Source organism: Bombus flavifrons, chromosome 14 (assembly GCF_040668555.2).
Source record: "Bombus flavifrons isolate JBK064 chromosome 14, iyBomFlav1_principal, whole genome shotgun sequence".
In the NCBI taxonomy this organism is placed as follows: Eukaryota; Metazoa; Arthropoda; class Insecta; order Hymenoptera; family Apidae; genus Bombus; species Bombus flavifrons.
The window spans coordinates 11867951-11884410 of record NC_138455.1 but is presented as its reverse complement, the minus strand read 5'-3'; the positions used below and the strand labels follow the sequence as shown (position 1 = coordinate 11884410).

Below are 16460 nucleotides of genomic sequence, written 5' to 3'. Positions count from 1 at the left end.
GAACACGCTTTTTGCGTTACGTTCTATCTCCGCTTTTTCATTTCCTCCTATCGACCACAAGGGAGGATATCGAATCGACGCGACGCGACCAGCCCGTTTCCACGCTTACATCGATCCCCGTTTTTTTTCGCTTTTTATTTTAAACCACCACGCCGCTCGTACTTTTATTCACGGCCGCTCGCAGCGTGAAATTTAGCGAGTAAATTCTACAGCTGCCGATCCAGATAGGAAAAAGCCACTGCTGTGTACATGCTTGAACGACGAGACGAACGACAAAGCCGCGTTGCGAAACGTTCTTGAAGGTAAAACGCGTAGAGACACGGGGGTGATCCGCATCGATAACATGCGGGTCCGTTTCATTCCTTCGCGGATCGGGCAAATTCGCGTTTTTATGGACGCGTTAAATAAAAGTCAAACAAAGATCTCTTAAATCGCAGAATATCTTTTATACACGTTGCATTCGTGACAAATAAATAGATAAATATTGGAAAAATGCTTTCGCGAGTCACCGCAGTCAAGTCGAATTTCACCTTCTCTTTTCAACGTTCTCCTGCCCACGTGCCAGGAATGCAACCGAGCCGAGACGAGAGAACGGAATGCGAAATCCAGCTTTCCTCCTGACGTAACGAATCGTTAAACGCTCGAGTCAATTTTTAAAGACGAGGACGGATGATGGGTTTCGAACGATTTCGAAATTCGGCCTAGAAATAGGAGAGAAAAGGAAAGAGGGTATGTACGGCTGGAACGTACGTAACACGAAGCGTAGAAAATCACTTTCGTCCTCTTTCCTTCCCTTTCTTTCCCCGATAGAAAGATTCTGCTCGCGTCGAGCATTCCGGACAAGTTCTGCTCGTTACATGGCGCAGCAGAGGTCGGCTAATCAATTTGGTTGGCTCTCGGACAAGAATTTTAGCCGACGGAACAGAGAAACGCGAAAGAAAATCGAATCCGATCGATCAAGCCCGAGATGACGTGGCCCATTAAGCTCGCGCCGAGGAATTAACTGGAAGAAACGAATTACCACGAGGAAGCAATCGCGAGCGATGCGTCTTCCGTTTGATCACGCAAAAACAAGCCGACGCTAAATCAACCGGTACACGGAGAGATCTCTGCGACCATATTGCGATTTCTATCGTCGCGTCAGCTCGACCAATTTGCGAGGAAATTAATTTTTTGCCAAGCCAGAAGGGACAAAAACCTTTTAACTTTCGCCGTGGACAGCCGTAAACGCGCGGGCAGTTAGAAGCAACGAGTGGCGAATAACGAGACGTATGAAAGGTATCGCGTGATTCATCGGGCAATGTTACTGTTCACGCGTAAATCACGCAAGTTTCCAGCCTTTCGCACGGTATCATCAACGTTCTTACGTAATTTTCCGATGCTTTTCCGCTTGCCAGACAACCATGCAAGCCGTCGTGGGCTAATTTGGAGAATTCTGAGAACATGAGAATTCTGATACGTGAAAAACATTCGTAACTCTTCTGCGATCTAAAAATACGCGTCAGGTAAACCCGATCGCACGCGGTTGAAAGCAGTTCTCACTTCGCGCAACGTTTCCCTCGTTTCTCGCAACAAGACAGTGCAATTACCCTCTGATCACTGTGGGCCAGAATCGCTACGATTATCGCGTACGTTCCGCGCGACCTTCTCCTCCGCCTGACGCAAGAGAAAGAAGAACGAAAAAAGAAAAGGATAGAGATTCGATGGAAACGAAGATTTACGAGACGCGAGAGAGCGTTGCATCGAGGCCGATGCGACGATCGAGTCGCGCGATTTGGCGAGTGAACGTCCGTCGGCCTTGAGCTAGACGTCCACCGTCCGTCCACGTGACGTTTCCTTCGTATCCGGGCCACGTCCCATTTTTTTTCGCAAATAATAATACTTTTCGTAAACAGCTGCACATTCAACTTGCTCACCGTTTGCTCCTGCCACACTGAGAATATATATCCAGCAGAGGAGCAGCCTTCGGGGTCCGGTCTCCATGTCAAGCTGGCCGACGTTACCGATATTCTACGAATATTCTTGGAATTGAGGGAAAGGGGCGTGAAAGGGACAAAAGCGGGAAGAGGGAGAAAGAGCAGGGAAGAAGGAGAAGGAAGGTGGGAAGAAAGGGACGACGCGACGTTTTCGCTCTAACCGCGAGAATCTCTCATTTAGTCGGATTGTTGGATCTCCTCGAGAATCAGCTGTCTCGACGTTCTTGGGCGTTCACTTTCAAAGCGATATCGATATTCGTGCGATACGACGCGGTATTACGCGGTATTGCGCGATCCCGACGGAATACGGATAAACACAGAGGAAGAAGCGACGAGACGCGACGACGCGATCGAGTCGGAGTTGTTCTCCGTGCGAGAACGCGAGAGACACTGACGGGCCCGGGCACTGGCGGTGGCGGCAGAGTTCGAACCGCACACACCGACACACCGGACCCACACGGTACACGGACCGCGCGCAGCCGGACGTCGACGCGGAACGGGGCAACATCTTTTTAACGGCGCGCACGTGAGATCCGTCCGATGGTACGTTGTGCAGCAGGTACCCTTGCCGCTGATACCGGCATTTTTCGCAACCGCTGGCTTAACCTTTCTCGCGGTCCACGCCGGTATCCTGCGATATCCGTCCGAAAGAAACACGGATAAAGCCGTAACGCTGCGGGAGTCTCGAGCTCGCTCCTATCGTATCGGTGAAATTGGCCCGCGGTGGAAACGATCCGAACGCGAATTTCGACAGGTTAAAGATCGTCTCAGGTCCGTATCCCGAGACGGATTATTTAACTCTCGTTTAGCAGCTACGAATGCAGCGATAGACGCGGTTTTCCACGAGGATGTAACTTCTGCCGAAAGGAAGGAAGAATTTGCTTTGGTTTAGCGAATTTGCCACGTAACGTGGTCTCGTCGATAGGTTTGAACGTAACGTTTCGATGTAACGGAGTCAGGGTTGCAAGAGTGTCAGGCTAATTGCTCGGTGGATCGATTGGCGCGCGCGGCAAGATCGATGAGAGCGATACGCTGCAAGAGATTACTCTTTCCTCCCACGAGTAGCTGGCGCGAAGTTGCTGGAGAATTAACGAGCCGTACATTTTAGACCCGAGGAATCGTTCGATGTTTCAGCCGCGACCGGTACTCTGTATTTTCGTTGGTACTACGAAATCGAGTCACGTAGCCTTTTCGAGGATCCTCCCGTTGCGTTGGAACGCTGCTTTTTATTTTGCAAGCGCGAACTCGCCGTCTCGCCGTAGGCGTACAGGTCCACGAACAGAGACGCGACGTTGGGCCTTACATGGATCCGGTGTGAGTCACTGCCCAAAGTGGACTATGTAAATGCGTTCAGCCAGTACGAAGAAACTGGTCGCCCGTTTATCGCGCTAAATCTTCCCTTGGAAATCTTACAGCGCTTCTTTTTTTTTTTTTTTACATCTATTTATAACTGGCTCTCGCTGCCATGGATATGAACCGCGAACCGGAATAAGTAATTGGAAATCGATACGTTGAACGAAGCTGGTCCGCCTGCAAAAATATCCATGATTTATAGAAGGGTGGCCGTTGATCGATAATTAATTATCGCATTAGCGGAGGAAGCAGCGACTGTCGGGTCAACGAAACCGAGGCTCGCCGCGTCTCGTTCGACCGCGAGGATGAGACGCGCATAAATTTATTCAGGCAAAACAGCCTTGGGGCCTTATGGCCGAGCCGAGGCCAGACAAACGGATGTCTGCCTCTGATAGACACTGGCGTCGTTCGTGGCCGCTCGTGCACGATCGTGCACTCTCGTGTACGGTACCTGGACGAGCCACGCCATACTCCAGGCCTCCGGGTGAAAGTGTCCAAGGATTTCGTAACGAGCAACCGATTGCGATTACGCTCGCTACGAGAAATCGTTTGGCTCCGTAACGACCGCCACGGCTCGATGCTAATTGGGCTCCATCCTCGGACACTGCCTCGAAAAACGTTCGATAATTAAAGCGATCGCACGAAAGTCTACGACATTTCCGGTAACGTGTTATCAAGGATCCATTCCTACCTTGCGCTAACAGCGCAAATAACAAGATCAGCGACAAGACGGAGAGATAACGAAAGAAAGGAGGGAGAGAAAGATTCGGTTCCGTCTTGTCCTACTCGGATCCCATCTTTCCTCGCGCAGTCCAATTTATCCGTTTCTAGTTGTTGCAGATTATTATTCCGCACCGAAGAAATTACCTCGCGTTCTAAGGAGTAAGAAGGCGTCTTAATATTTCAACGAAGAGTCCTTCTCTTTTCGAGTTTCGGAAATCCTCCGTGGACAAGCTATCTCGTTTACGTCCACGTTCGATCTTTTTATTGTTCTGCTCTTTCAAAAAAATCGGGCTAAACCTTAGGATACCATTAAAGTACTCTTTACCATGTTACACGGTCGGTTTTTAAACCGTTTCGTCGCTTTGGGAAAATTCAAGGATACGATGTTCGCTTGGAGAACGGAGCAGGATGAACGCGGTTCTTCCTCGAAGCGTTCGCTCGGAACCAAAATTTAAGCATTACGTTGTACCTCAAATATTATATTTGAGAGGAAATTCCTTTGGATTTTTTCTTTTTTTTTTTTTTCTTCTTCTTCTTTTTTGCCAAAAGAATCCACTTTTTTCTCGTCTAAGAGCGGATGCTCGAAAAAGTAAATTATCTTTTTTCTTTGCGTAGAGGCGATAACGATCGTGCGCGTTGCGCGTTTACCGATCCAAAGTCCCGTTAATCGTCAACGAAACAGGATGGTCACGTCCCTCCTTGTTACGTATCTGGCGAATTCTGCGACATCGCGAGGAAGACCGCCGAACAAGGCCGAATAATGGCCGATAGAGCGAACGATAGGGAGGAAGAGCCGAGCGAAACGTGTCGCGTGGATGATCGTGATCGACGCTGACGCCATTAATCTTCCTGGCGGATCGTTTTGCGGAAGCGACAACTTCCACGGGACTTGGGCCTCGTTAGAAAGGCCCCGAGCCGTTCCTCTTCCTCCGGGATAACCGTGGATGCTAATTATAACACGCGGAATAATGAAATCATCTTACTACGCGCGGCTCGCGAGCCCGCTGACTTCCTTGAGAACTTTTTCAACGGGGCCTGCGAGAGAAACGCCTTTATTAACGACGGGACAACGCTCCGTGAGGAATTAGGTTCGTGGGATTAGACGACCAAAGTTATTAAGACAAATTGTCCGCTAATCGTCTACAACTCTCAACCACCTAACGATCTCCAATTACCTGGCCTCCACTCTTTTTATCCTTCGTCTCGATCCTATCGTCTCCGATACCGACCGATCGGTTTCGTTCAGTCCCTGCAGACAAATCGCCTGTGCCTCGTGTCATATTTCTTCGTCCAGAATGAACAACGAGAATCGTAGTACCGATCAGCGACTATATTTTACAAAAATAAATACACGACGGTCAACGTCTTCGCGATGCGTACTGGTAAAACACAACCTATGTACAGCCACGATCCACACCGGAACATCGATTTACGATCGTATCGTTATTTACACGGTTAGTCGTGGGAGCAGCGAGAGAATCGCGCGAAACATCTAGCACGATGTCGCCGCGCTCCTTTCTTCTGCCATCACGCTAGAGTACCGAAGGACACGGCGATTAGAATCAGGAACGCGTTCACTGTGAACCTCGACGTTGAAGAGTCGAGCCCGTGCTGCGCCAATATCCGACACTGGGAGCTTCGAAAATGCTTCACGTTCCCCTCCGAGTCTCTCGCCAGCACGCACAGCTCGTACTTTGTCCCGGAATCCTGTAACTCTGGAATTTTAAAGGACCTCTCGCTGTAGACGAGATCTTTCTCGATCGCGGACTTGCTGCTTCCAGATTCGCGAACCACCACGTAAAAGTCGCCGATGTCTTCTCGCGACGTCACGTACCACGTCGCCTTCCAACTCTTGTCCTCCTCGTTGCTGCAAAATAATCGCAGCTACGTGAAGGAAATGCCAACGCTTCGATCTATGCGAAACCAAGATCGATCGTTCTTTTCTAGAATACGTACTACTCGATATTTCGATACTTTACGTCCGGAGTGATGTCGAACTCGGGATACTCTTTCACTTCCCTCTGACCGCATGCCATCAGATCTTCCGTCACCTCGGTCAGCAGTTTGTTGGCCAGGAAACGCGGACTTTCGCAGCTAACGTTCGACCATTCCTTCGGTATTTCGGTATGAACGTTCAGCCATCGTTTCAAGGGTCTCACGTAACAGTCGCAGTGCAATGGATTTCCTGAATAGCAATTGGAAATAATATATGCAACGAGATACCTGATTCTCGATAATAATAATATCTCGTAAAAGTAATTTCCTAACGACGTTGGCGATTATTAAAAATAATGATCGATAGAATCGTATTTAACACTTTGCTCTCTCTCTCTCTCTCTCTTTGTTAAGAGATATCGATGTTTGGCTACTCGTTCCTTACCATTATACTGAACCTTCGTGCTATTTTCTATGATCTTCATGAACATATCGTTGAACACTCCGATCGAGTTGGATTTCACGTCGAGAATCTTCAATTTCGCCAACGGAAGGATCTTGTTCAAGGGTACGTGAGTCAGGCGGTTGTGACTCAGGTACAGATTAGTCAAATTCTTCGGAGGATCAAAGATATCCGGTTCTGAGAGGTCGTTGATCTCGTTGTAGGAGAGGTCCAGCGTTCGCATAGCTGTCAAGTTCCCAATCACATCTAGGATATTCGAGAAGAACGAAAAGATATTGAATTAATAGCGAAAAAGTAATATACGGTTGGTCCACGAATCGATCGCCGCTTAACTCGATTTAATGTAGCAAAAAATGAAGAATTTTAATGGTCTCCGAGAACCTTCGAAACTATCGTCTTTTCACGAAACACAATGATCATTTCGTATCTCAATTTTTTTGAATTCTTTCTTAATTTTTTTTTTTTTTTTTCTTTCTTGTTAAACTATTGGCTTATCGTGAAAATGAATTCGCGGACTCTTCTGTATACTCACATCTTCGAATCTCGTTGATGTTATTATGACTGATATTCAAGTACTGCAACTTTTTCGTTCCTACAGTGAGTTCGTGCGTCAACACAGGCATGGTGTTGTACGAAAGATCGACTTCTCTCAGCCGATAAGGGATCCAAGGATCGTTGGGAAACGTTTTCTTCGTAATAAAAGATATCCTATTGTGACTGAGATTGAGTCTCTCCAGAGACAAACAATCGTCCAGAAGCCCGTGGGTTTTGTTATCCAGTCTTTCCAACTTGTTGTGAGAAAGGTCCAAAGACCTCAAAGAGACGAGACTCTGAAACGCTCCATTGGGGATGTGGGTAAGTTTATTGTTCGTCAGATTCAGCGTCAACAACTGCAACAGTCCCTCGAAAGCTCGAGTGCTCACGTTCGATATCCGATTGTTCGCTAGATTCAGTTCGAACACTATTGGAAGACGTCCGAACGCGGACTTTCCTAATTCGGTTAGCTGGTTGTGCTGAAATTATCGTCGACGTTAAGTTAAATCACCTTGCTCGTCAAGTTGGAACGCGATATTTAACTAAACTTATGATAGCATATAAAAGATCGTTGAACCTGCATATAAAGATACTGCAAGCTAGTTAGAGTGCTTAGTGCCTCCCACGGTGGCCTTGTCATGTTGTTCGACTGCAGGTTCAAAGTCCTCAAGGTAAGCAGGTTTTCGAAGCTGCCATGTTTCAGGTTATCGCCCAATCGATTCCCCGAAAGGTCCAGCGAGAGAAGAGCGTTCATCGTGGGCCATACGTCCATCGTTGGAATTTCCTCCAGCCAATTTTCGGAAAAATCTAAGCTACCGAGAGAAATAGGCAACTGGAAGATCTTCGTCAATCGATTGTTCCTGACGGACAGGCTCCTGCAAGTTAACGCGACTTTTTATTCAACGCTATGGTCGTCCTCATTTTTAGATAGTTCAAGCGTATTTCAACGAGTCTTGTTTATTTATTTGTTTATAAAATCACCGATTACCTGCAGCTTGGCAATCTGGTTAAACTGCCACGAGCGATATCGTTCAACAGATTGTAACTCATGTCCAACTCCAACAGCGTCGGCAGAGGACCGAACGTGGACGGTTTTATCTTCTCCAGGGAATTGTACGATAGATTTAAGAAACGAAGACTGAAGAGAGTCTGAAATACGGCGTTGTGGATTTCGGACAAGTTGTTATGGGACAGATCGATCGTGTGCAGCTCGTATAGCTTGGGAAACGTCTGACGAGGCACCGAATGGATCAAATTGTGCGACACGTTGAGAACTTTCAGCCCGGTCATGTTGTGCAGCGGCACCTGCAATTATTAATGATCGTTTCGCTGCGGATTTCTTAGGGTTTCGATTCTCGAATTATTCGCCTCCGAAAGAGACCTGGTTGACCGCAGTGAATCGATTGTAGCTCAATCGCAGTTCCGTGGCGTAAGTTGCACTGTCGAACGAGTATCTGGAAATATTATCGAGCTTGTTGTGACTTAGATCCAGGATCGTGATGTTGACGCAGTTTTCGAAGGCGCCTGGTTCTATCTTTGAAATCTCGTTGCGCGATAAATTGATCTTCGCCAAGTAAAGATCTTTGAAAGACAGCTTTTCTACCACCGTCACGAAGTTCTCGGACACGTCTAACAGCTGCAACGAAAAACAAATTGAATATTTTGATCAATAGTATTTCTCAGGATATCTACGATGCTCGTACCTCTGCGAACTGCAGCTGATTAAACATCTGGAAGTCGATCTTTTTGATAAAATTCCTAGCCAGATCAATGGTACCTATCCTGGTAACAGGGCCAAACGTACCTCTTCCAACGTCGTTTATCTGATTATCGCTCAAGTACAATCTTATCAAAAAGCGCATACCACGGAAGGTATTCGAGTCGAGTTTTCTGATTTTATTGTGGCTCAGATTGAGCACCTTCAGCAGCGAGTTCCTCGCGAATGTTCCCCTATAGACAAATTCGATATTAGTCGATCGATTAACGCGTTTTCATCGTTCGTTCGTATTTGTTCCGTATAGGGAACAAAGCGCTGTTAGTGTACGGGTAGCACTGGCAAACAGTTTACCTTTTTAAATCTGAAATGGCATTGTGAGACAAATTGCACCAGCCCATCTTCGTTAAGTCGGCCAAATGAGATCCATCGAGCTTGTTAATCTGATTGTGCGATAGATCTAGATATTCCGTGTCCCTCAAACCCTTGAATTGATTCCTCTTCAGCTCCTTAATCTCGTTGTCGTGAAGATCCAATTTCTTCAGTTTCTTCAGAGGAGTCAACGCTTCCACGGGCAAAGAAGTCAGAGTGCCTACAACGGTAAAATAACTGCAGGAAACCAGAGATACGATTCGTTCGCAAAATAGTACAGTACCGTTGCTGATCTCCAACTTTTCGATTTTAGCAGCCGCAATGCTGTCAGTGAAGCTGTCCATCGGTAGAGTGGAGATTCGATGGCCAACGATAGTCAGGATACTCAAATTGCCTAAAATTTGCAACGCCTGACGCGGGAATTTCTCTAGAGCGCTGTTTATCACGTAAAGTTCCTGCAGAGTTCTGTTCACGCCGAGAAAACTGTGTTCTTCTATCAGTCTCAATGGAGTGTCGACGAACCTTAACACTCGAACGTCCAGAGGATAGAGAGCGGGCCCGTAAAAACGTCCTTTAATCGTGACATAACGAATGCGATTTGCAAGGTAGCTCGAGAGGTAGCTTGTTCCACGTATTCGCAAAGTGTAAACGCGCTTCTCCGAGAAACAGCGAGCTAGCTTACCTATGTTGCATTTGTAGAGAACGAGTTCCTCGATCGGTATGCCCTCGTTGCCTAAATTGGAGAAGGCCAAGCTCAAACTTGCCAAATTGGTGTTCTCACAACGAACATAAAGGCCTCTGTCACTGCCACGAACGCACGCGCAAGGATAAACGTACTTGGATTCTTTGGGACATCTAAACCGTGGTCCGGGTGGAACGTAGCCGCCCATGATGGCAGGGGGCACGATCAAAACCCACAGTAACGGGAAAAGTATCATCTGCGAAACGAAACAATGGAGCATTACCGATTAATCTTTCGTTCTTGTTGGCAGCCAACAAGAACGCCAATTCCGCCGATAAGAATTCTAACGGGAGCAAGCGCTTCAAATCGTAGAACTTTTATTAGTCACGGCACTCGTGTTGTAATCGCGCTGTTTGGCGTGAAACGTGAGAAAGTTTTCCCAATGGTCGGTCGATCCTGCGTTAGATTCGCGCCTCGATAACGCGCTTATAGATACCATAAACCACGAGCGAATTAAACTTTTCCCTCGATTCGGAACTCGACCTTCCGATCGACCGTCTCGCCTTTCCATTTTCCTGCTTCTTTCAAAATCCGTGACGCAAAAACCGCACCTAATCGAACGAGTAAGTCGCCGTGACAATGGTCTTTGTGGAACCGGTCGATTCCCATTTGACGAACCGCGACGATTACGCGCATCGTCTCTTACGATATCGACTCCCTGCAAGCTCGCGAGTCTAGCTTCCAACTGCTAGAACACATTGTCATCCGAATAACGTAAAAAACGCGATAACACGTTTACATTACGAGACTGTCGTACGAGCGTCTCGTAGACAAATCGCAGAAAGATGGACGTTTGGGTGTCTAAATAAGCGCAAATCACGGCGAGGCGCGACTAATTTGTTCGCGGATCGACGATCACCCGGAGGAGCCAGTAGAAACAAAGAAGTCGTAAAGAGACGAATGACCTCGTTGCCACTACTTCCTTGGTATACCGTCTTTACGAGGAATCGCGTGCAACCACTGTTACCCACGTATCGGTTTAGACAGAGTTTGTGCCTGACGATTCCGTCCACGAAGTTGCCGCGATCAAAGATAAACGAGATCTGTTCGCAGCAGATAATCGCGTTAATTAAATTTTTACGAGCTGCTGCAGCAGAAAGCTGTAATTTCGTCTTGTCGTACGATCGAACGTCGCTATGCAAATCTGAGAAGAGCCTGATAGATTATTATTGGCAAGAGAAGTGGGTGATCGCCACTGCGTTCTCTGGCTGAAAGTGAAATGCCGCTCCCCGATGCGCGGTCGAACGCAAATCGTACTTTCGTTCGAATAGGTAAAGATCGACGTGGAGAAAAGTTATTCGTCCTTCTCGCCAATGAATTCGATAAATGAAATTTCATAACGGCCACGATAAATGACGATGAATCCATTATTCGACGAACGAGACAAATAAGATTAATTTCGTCGATAAATTTTTCCTCGTTTCTGTTTGGTATCCGGTTAGAGGTAGCGTTCGTTGGAGCGCCTGGTCGCTCAGAGAGACAGAATGACAGAAATTCGGGATGAAAAGGTTAGAACGTACTTGGACGAGTATTTAAGAAAATGTAACCGTTGGATCTAGAAATTAGGCCTTTGATTAACCGTTAGATCGTGCGCAAGAGTTTGCCGTAAAGAGGATTCGCGAGAGGAAAGCGTGGGCTAGTAAAAGGAGTATTCTTTATTTCGATCGATGCGTTAACGATGGCCTCGACCACGGACGTTTAAGGGGGTCAACGAGAAACGGGAGAATTCCGCGGTGTAATAAAAGATTCTATCAGCCAACAGCCTAAAATCTTACAACAGACTTTATAGCTAATTTTACAGCCTAACGTTTAAAAGGATGAACGCTCGCGAGGCCCACTGACCTGAGAAACGAGCAAGCGTGCTTTATTACGGTTCCAGTAATCTAGTAATTCAGCGAGCGAGGAGGTAAAGAGAAAAGCGGTGATCTAGTTTCGCCGCACGTTTATGCAACGATCGGAACATAATACGATCCTTCCACGACCGAGTCGGTCGTAAATACGACGCGTAATATGGAAACGCGCGCTTTCAGCGAGGCGCCAGGCGTCTTTTCCACAAAATTATGCAATTCGACGTTGAGCAAATGTACCGATAAATACGTTGTATAATAGGAAGTACAGAATTTTAGCGAAGCGATACAGGTTAGACGCGCGGCATATCGAAAACACTGTTGGTCCTTTCACTTCTCTTGAAGCGACCTTAGCGGTGCAACGACAGGCAATGAACCGAATCATTTTGACTTCATGCTGGCGCTAAAAAAATTTCCTGCACCGGTTCTAATGACGTAATTTCGCGTTTGACACCTGATATTTCACGTCGCCCTTCTATCGATGTGAAATCGGAGAAATCCAAGAACGATGTCGAAAGTAAAACGTCGAAGAATGGCTCGAACCACGCTTGTACGTATTGTATTAATTCGAGGAGGCGTAAACAAGTAGTCGCGCGAATAATCGAGAAGAGATCTCTAAGCTCGTGAGAAGAAGCGTTTCAGTTCCTCCGTCTCGGAAGGAGTAATTCATGCGCGAAGAAAATACAAAAACCACGCTCTACTTTCTGCGCCCAATTAACGTTGTTACGACAGCGTGGCAGGGGAAAACTCGAAACCTGTAGAATAATTTTTAGAATCGTCGGTGTCTCTTTCCCACTCTCGCGTTCCTCGTTTTCGCGTTCCTCGTTTTCGCGACGGGGAAGAGGGAAAACGACGTCACACGGAACTTTTCGTTTTTTCCTTTCCGCATCGACTACTTTCAAGGGTATTTTCGTTGAACCAGCTGTCCTTGCAAAGCGAGACTTACCGACGGATAGCGTTAGAAAGAATACCATCTCTTTCGGGGATAGCCAGCGATATACAGATCGGTTTGCGATAGAAGCTGTCAATGCCATGAACGGTAGCCGATATCGGGAGCGTCACTCGTTGACACGGATGGGCGAGGAGAAGTCAGAATTTTATCGTCGAAAGGAAATGTATAATTACGGAAAAGGTGCGATCACTGGCGTAATAACCGGTAACCCGTGTATCTCTATTCACGCGTTGAACTCGCCGCAGTTGGCGGATGACGTACCAAGCGCACGTGGAACCGCGCGATCAAATACCACCGCGTTTTTCTACGATCTCGTAAGGAGAGTTTCGATTAAAACGTTAATTACGTATACAATACGAAGATAAAGTACCTTGTATTGCGGTTCGCGTACGGACAGCACGTTCTGAAAGCACGATGACAGTCGTCGTCTTCGAGTCACATATTCGTCGCTCGACCAGTGGTTTACCATTCGATCCGTTTCACGCGCGCGAAATCGGTACGCGAAGGAGAAGAAGAAAATCACGTTAACGTTTCACCGCGTTTCTGTCTTCCAGACATTCTGCGAGTAGTTCCTGGATGAGGCTGCCGTGAAAACTGAGCCGTGGCTCGAAGCTAAAGAGAAAGGCGGCTCGAGAAGCGAGGCCTCCCTCGTAGGCAGTTGATACGCGCTGTCCTTTCGTGGACACGCGGCTCTCTGACTCTAAGCCCAGAACGTTTCCACGAGACAAGGACGCTAAGGTTGCGCTTCATTGGTTCGTTGCCTCTCAGGGCCGTATCGAGGCCCGTTTCTCCGTACGTGTGTTCGATATTCTCTCTTCTCGTCGCGATTATAATCTTTAACTCGTTGTCGCTTTAGAAAAATCGTTAACTAACTTTTAGTTTAGAAAATAATACTCCGAATCGTTTTCCCGTGACCGTAACGTATACGTATATACGTATACGTTAGAGAAGGAGTTGTCGGAGGAAAGCGGCGTTTAAGATGGAAGAAAGTGGAGAACACGATGGCCGCGATTGGTCGACGCGGGTGAAAGTCGCTCGGAACAACGACTTCTTTACGAGCCAGTGACATCTATCGGTACGTAAAATTAATCGTACAGAGATTTTCGATCGATGTTATAGACAATTTCAACGACGAGGATAAGAGCGATGAAAAACTTTCGAACCGCGTAACGTCAAACTACGTTAAATCAAGCGCATTACCGTAAATTAACGTTTTCGTAGATAGAGTAATCTAGTTGAATCTATTTTCACCGGTGGATGTCTCGTACGTCTTTAACTTTTTGAACGTACATAGATTCGATTAGTTGGCAGTTTGTAAAAGTTCGTCAAATAATAACCGGATATCCCGGTTAGCGAGCGTTTAAAGTATAACGAGAAACAGCGTTACGCTCTTCGAGAAATTACTCGCTCATTAAGGTCGATAAGTTGTCTGAATAGCACGGTTCGAGAACCAGGAGTGCCAGTAAAGACAGCTACCGCATCAGCCGAGTATCGTCGAGTCGCAGGCGCAGAGATCGCGATTCGCAACGAATACCGCAAAAACCAATTACGCAAACGCCTCAGATTCTTTCGGAAATTTGTAAAAACATGCGTTCTTCCACCGTATTTATCTCGAAGCTTCTGCTATGGACTCGTAAGTAAAATATATCTCCAATCTCTGTGAAAAACGAATTTTTCTTTGCGAAAGGAATCTCTGTTTTGCAGGGCTGTTGGTCGTCGTCGTCGCTTTACCAACTCTAGGTTACATCGTACGTTTTAAATTCCTCTTTCGCATGGCGAATTAAAATTTCAAAGAAAATAAAGAGATATTTCTTCTCGCTAGGATCGACATCGCTTAGAGACTTACGAGGACCTGTCCGAAGAAACGAGCGATTTCGACGTTTTCGATAATCTGACTTTCCGATTTTCCTGCGAGGGTAAACCGGTCGGTTTGTACGCAGACCTGGACTACGATTGTCGAGTTTTCCATGCCTGTGACGACTTAGGCAAAGGTTTCCCCGTAATTTGTCCAAACAATACCTTGTTCGATCAGAGGGAACGCGTGTGCAGCGACGAAGAACACATTGACTGCGATCGTGCGAACGAATGGTAAATACTTGGAGTTCGAATGTCTCGATGTATAAGCGATCGACGTTTGTAAATTTGTCGTAGGTTCTATTTAAACGAGCTACCTTTCTCCGTGGAAGTGACAGAAGAAAATCACACTCTGTCGGAGGAGAAAGAAGAGATACCTTCTGTGCTGCCCCTTCTGCTGGCGTGACGCCTAAGAGACTAACACGTCGCATAAGTATTACCTTACGTTTACGTTTATCGAGAACGTAACGAGTTTATGCCTGCGAAATTTCTGTATGGTAATAAACGCGCGTCTCTTAGGAAATCAACGTTCAACCTGGCTATTACGTATACAGTGACGAGTATGCAATTACGTACACGTATTTCCGACGATATATTTTACTTATATTGTTGCCTAAAACGATACGTATTCCTGTGATATAAGTTTAGAAATAAATAGTATAACGATGGATCGCGAGCTCCTGCTTAATAGGCTGATCGTATCTTTTTCTGTGCTTTAACGGCGGTAGTAATCGTTTAATAATATGAAATACGTGGCAGTCCAACATTCAGCCAATTACGTATCCGAAGTACCGATCTTTGTGAAAGAACCGTCGTCGTATATGCAACGTAAAAACGTTTTTCTCGCGTGTGTCGAGACTTTGCAAGGGTTCGATGCACGATCCTTCCACCGTTCCGTCTATAGTACGATTAATTTAAGATACAACATCCGGTAGGATTTTTAATCTTTAAAGCGTAGAAAAAGAGGGAAAAGAAGATAAAGTAGCCGATGTACGGGAAATAAAGAAACAAGGTAAAATCGTATTCGTGCGAACGTCGACTGTTCGGATCGTGGCCCTCCGAGTGCTTGAAATTGAGGCCAACGTCGTTCCTCGCGATTCCGATAAGCCGTACAATCAAATATCCATCTTCTTAATCTCGATATATGTCTGTTGGTGTAGCTCGTTTTAGTTTTTTTCTTTTTTTTAGAGGGAAGAAGCGAGGCGCTCGAGACAGGAGCAATTACGTTACTCGCGCGCATCCCGCGATCCTTATCTTGAAAAATTAGCGCCGGCAACAGAAGGATCGATAAAAAGCGGTAGCTAAGTCAGAGGTGGTTGTAGGAAGGAAAACAGGATGGGTGGATTCTCAAGCGTTTTTTTATTCTTCGTAAAGGTAGATATTGCGAGAAACTAGCGAGAATCGCTGGCAGTCGCTTAGCAGCCAACGCCTTTACAATATACGTATACCACCTACGGGTTGTCCTTAGTTATTGAGCGCAATTCGATTATACGCGGATCGATAAGAGAACAGCGCGATCAAGATATTGTGTTACCCTTCACCATTAAACCCTCCACGAACGAACAAGAGCTGATACGAATTTTATTTAAAATAAACTCGTCGAAACGTATCGATTCCGAGCTACATTTGTTCCTAACTAAGATCGAGTCTCTGCAGTCCGTGCTGTTAAAATGTCTATGTAAATATGTGTTTATTTCGTAGGAAGACCGAGTAAGAGCGCCGACGATCGGATCGTCGTCGACCGCGTTACGGAAGAAAATTAAAGCTAGCCCAATACAACGTTCATTGTTATTCAGCCTTTAAGGTAAACGAACGACGAACCCTCGACCAACCAAGTCGATACGCCTTTAACTCTTAGTAGATCAAGCGCCGTGCGTCAACTACAATTCTACCATAGCGTAATCGTAATCAGTAACCGTAGAACCCTCTTACTTATTTAAAACTGGCTCGTAGGCTAGCCTATGCACCCCGACTCCAGATAATTCGACTCCTGTT

General features: G+C 46.4%; 2 protein-coding genes across 2 annotated transcripts; one reads left to right on the top strand and one right to left on the bottom strand.

Annotated features, from left to right (window-relative positions):
- Positions 1-5089: 5089 nt before the first annotated feature.
- On the bottom strand, positions 5090-13186 carry conv (insulin like growth factor binding protein acid labile subunit convoluted). Its single transcript, XM_069126761.1, has 12 exons — positions 12982-13186; positions 9753-10008; positions 9354-9641; positions 9053-9290; positions 8688-8934; positions 8366-8620; positions 7973-8289; positions 7562-7859; positions 6983-7463; positions 6433-6696; positions 6009-6237; positions 5090-5919 (listed from the first exon to the last, which is right to left on the bottom strand). Exons 1-12 carry the CDS (start codon positions 13078-13080, stop codon positions 5580-5582), a joined length of 3312 nt encoding a protein of 1103 aa, XP_068982862.1. The 5' UTR covers positions 13081-13186; the 3' UTR covers positions 5090-5579.
- A 692-nt stretch (positions 13187-13878) lies between these two features.
- LOC138187070 (uncharacterized) lies at positions 13879-15117 on the top strand. Its single transcript, XM_069127537.1, has 4 exons — positions 13879-14244; positions 14316-14359; positions 14434-14699; positions 14763-15117. The coding sequence occupies exons 1-4, from the start codon at positions 14199-14201 to the stop codon at positions 14869-14871; spliced, it is 465 nt and encodes a 154-aa protein (XP_068983638.1). The 5' UTR covers positions 13879-14198; the 3' UTR covers positions 14872-15117.
- Positions 15118-16460: the final 1343 nt, after the last annotated feature.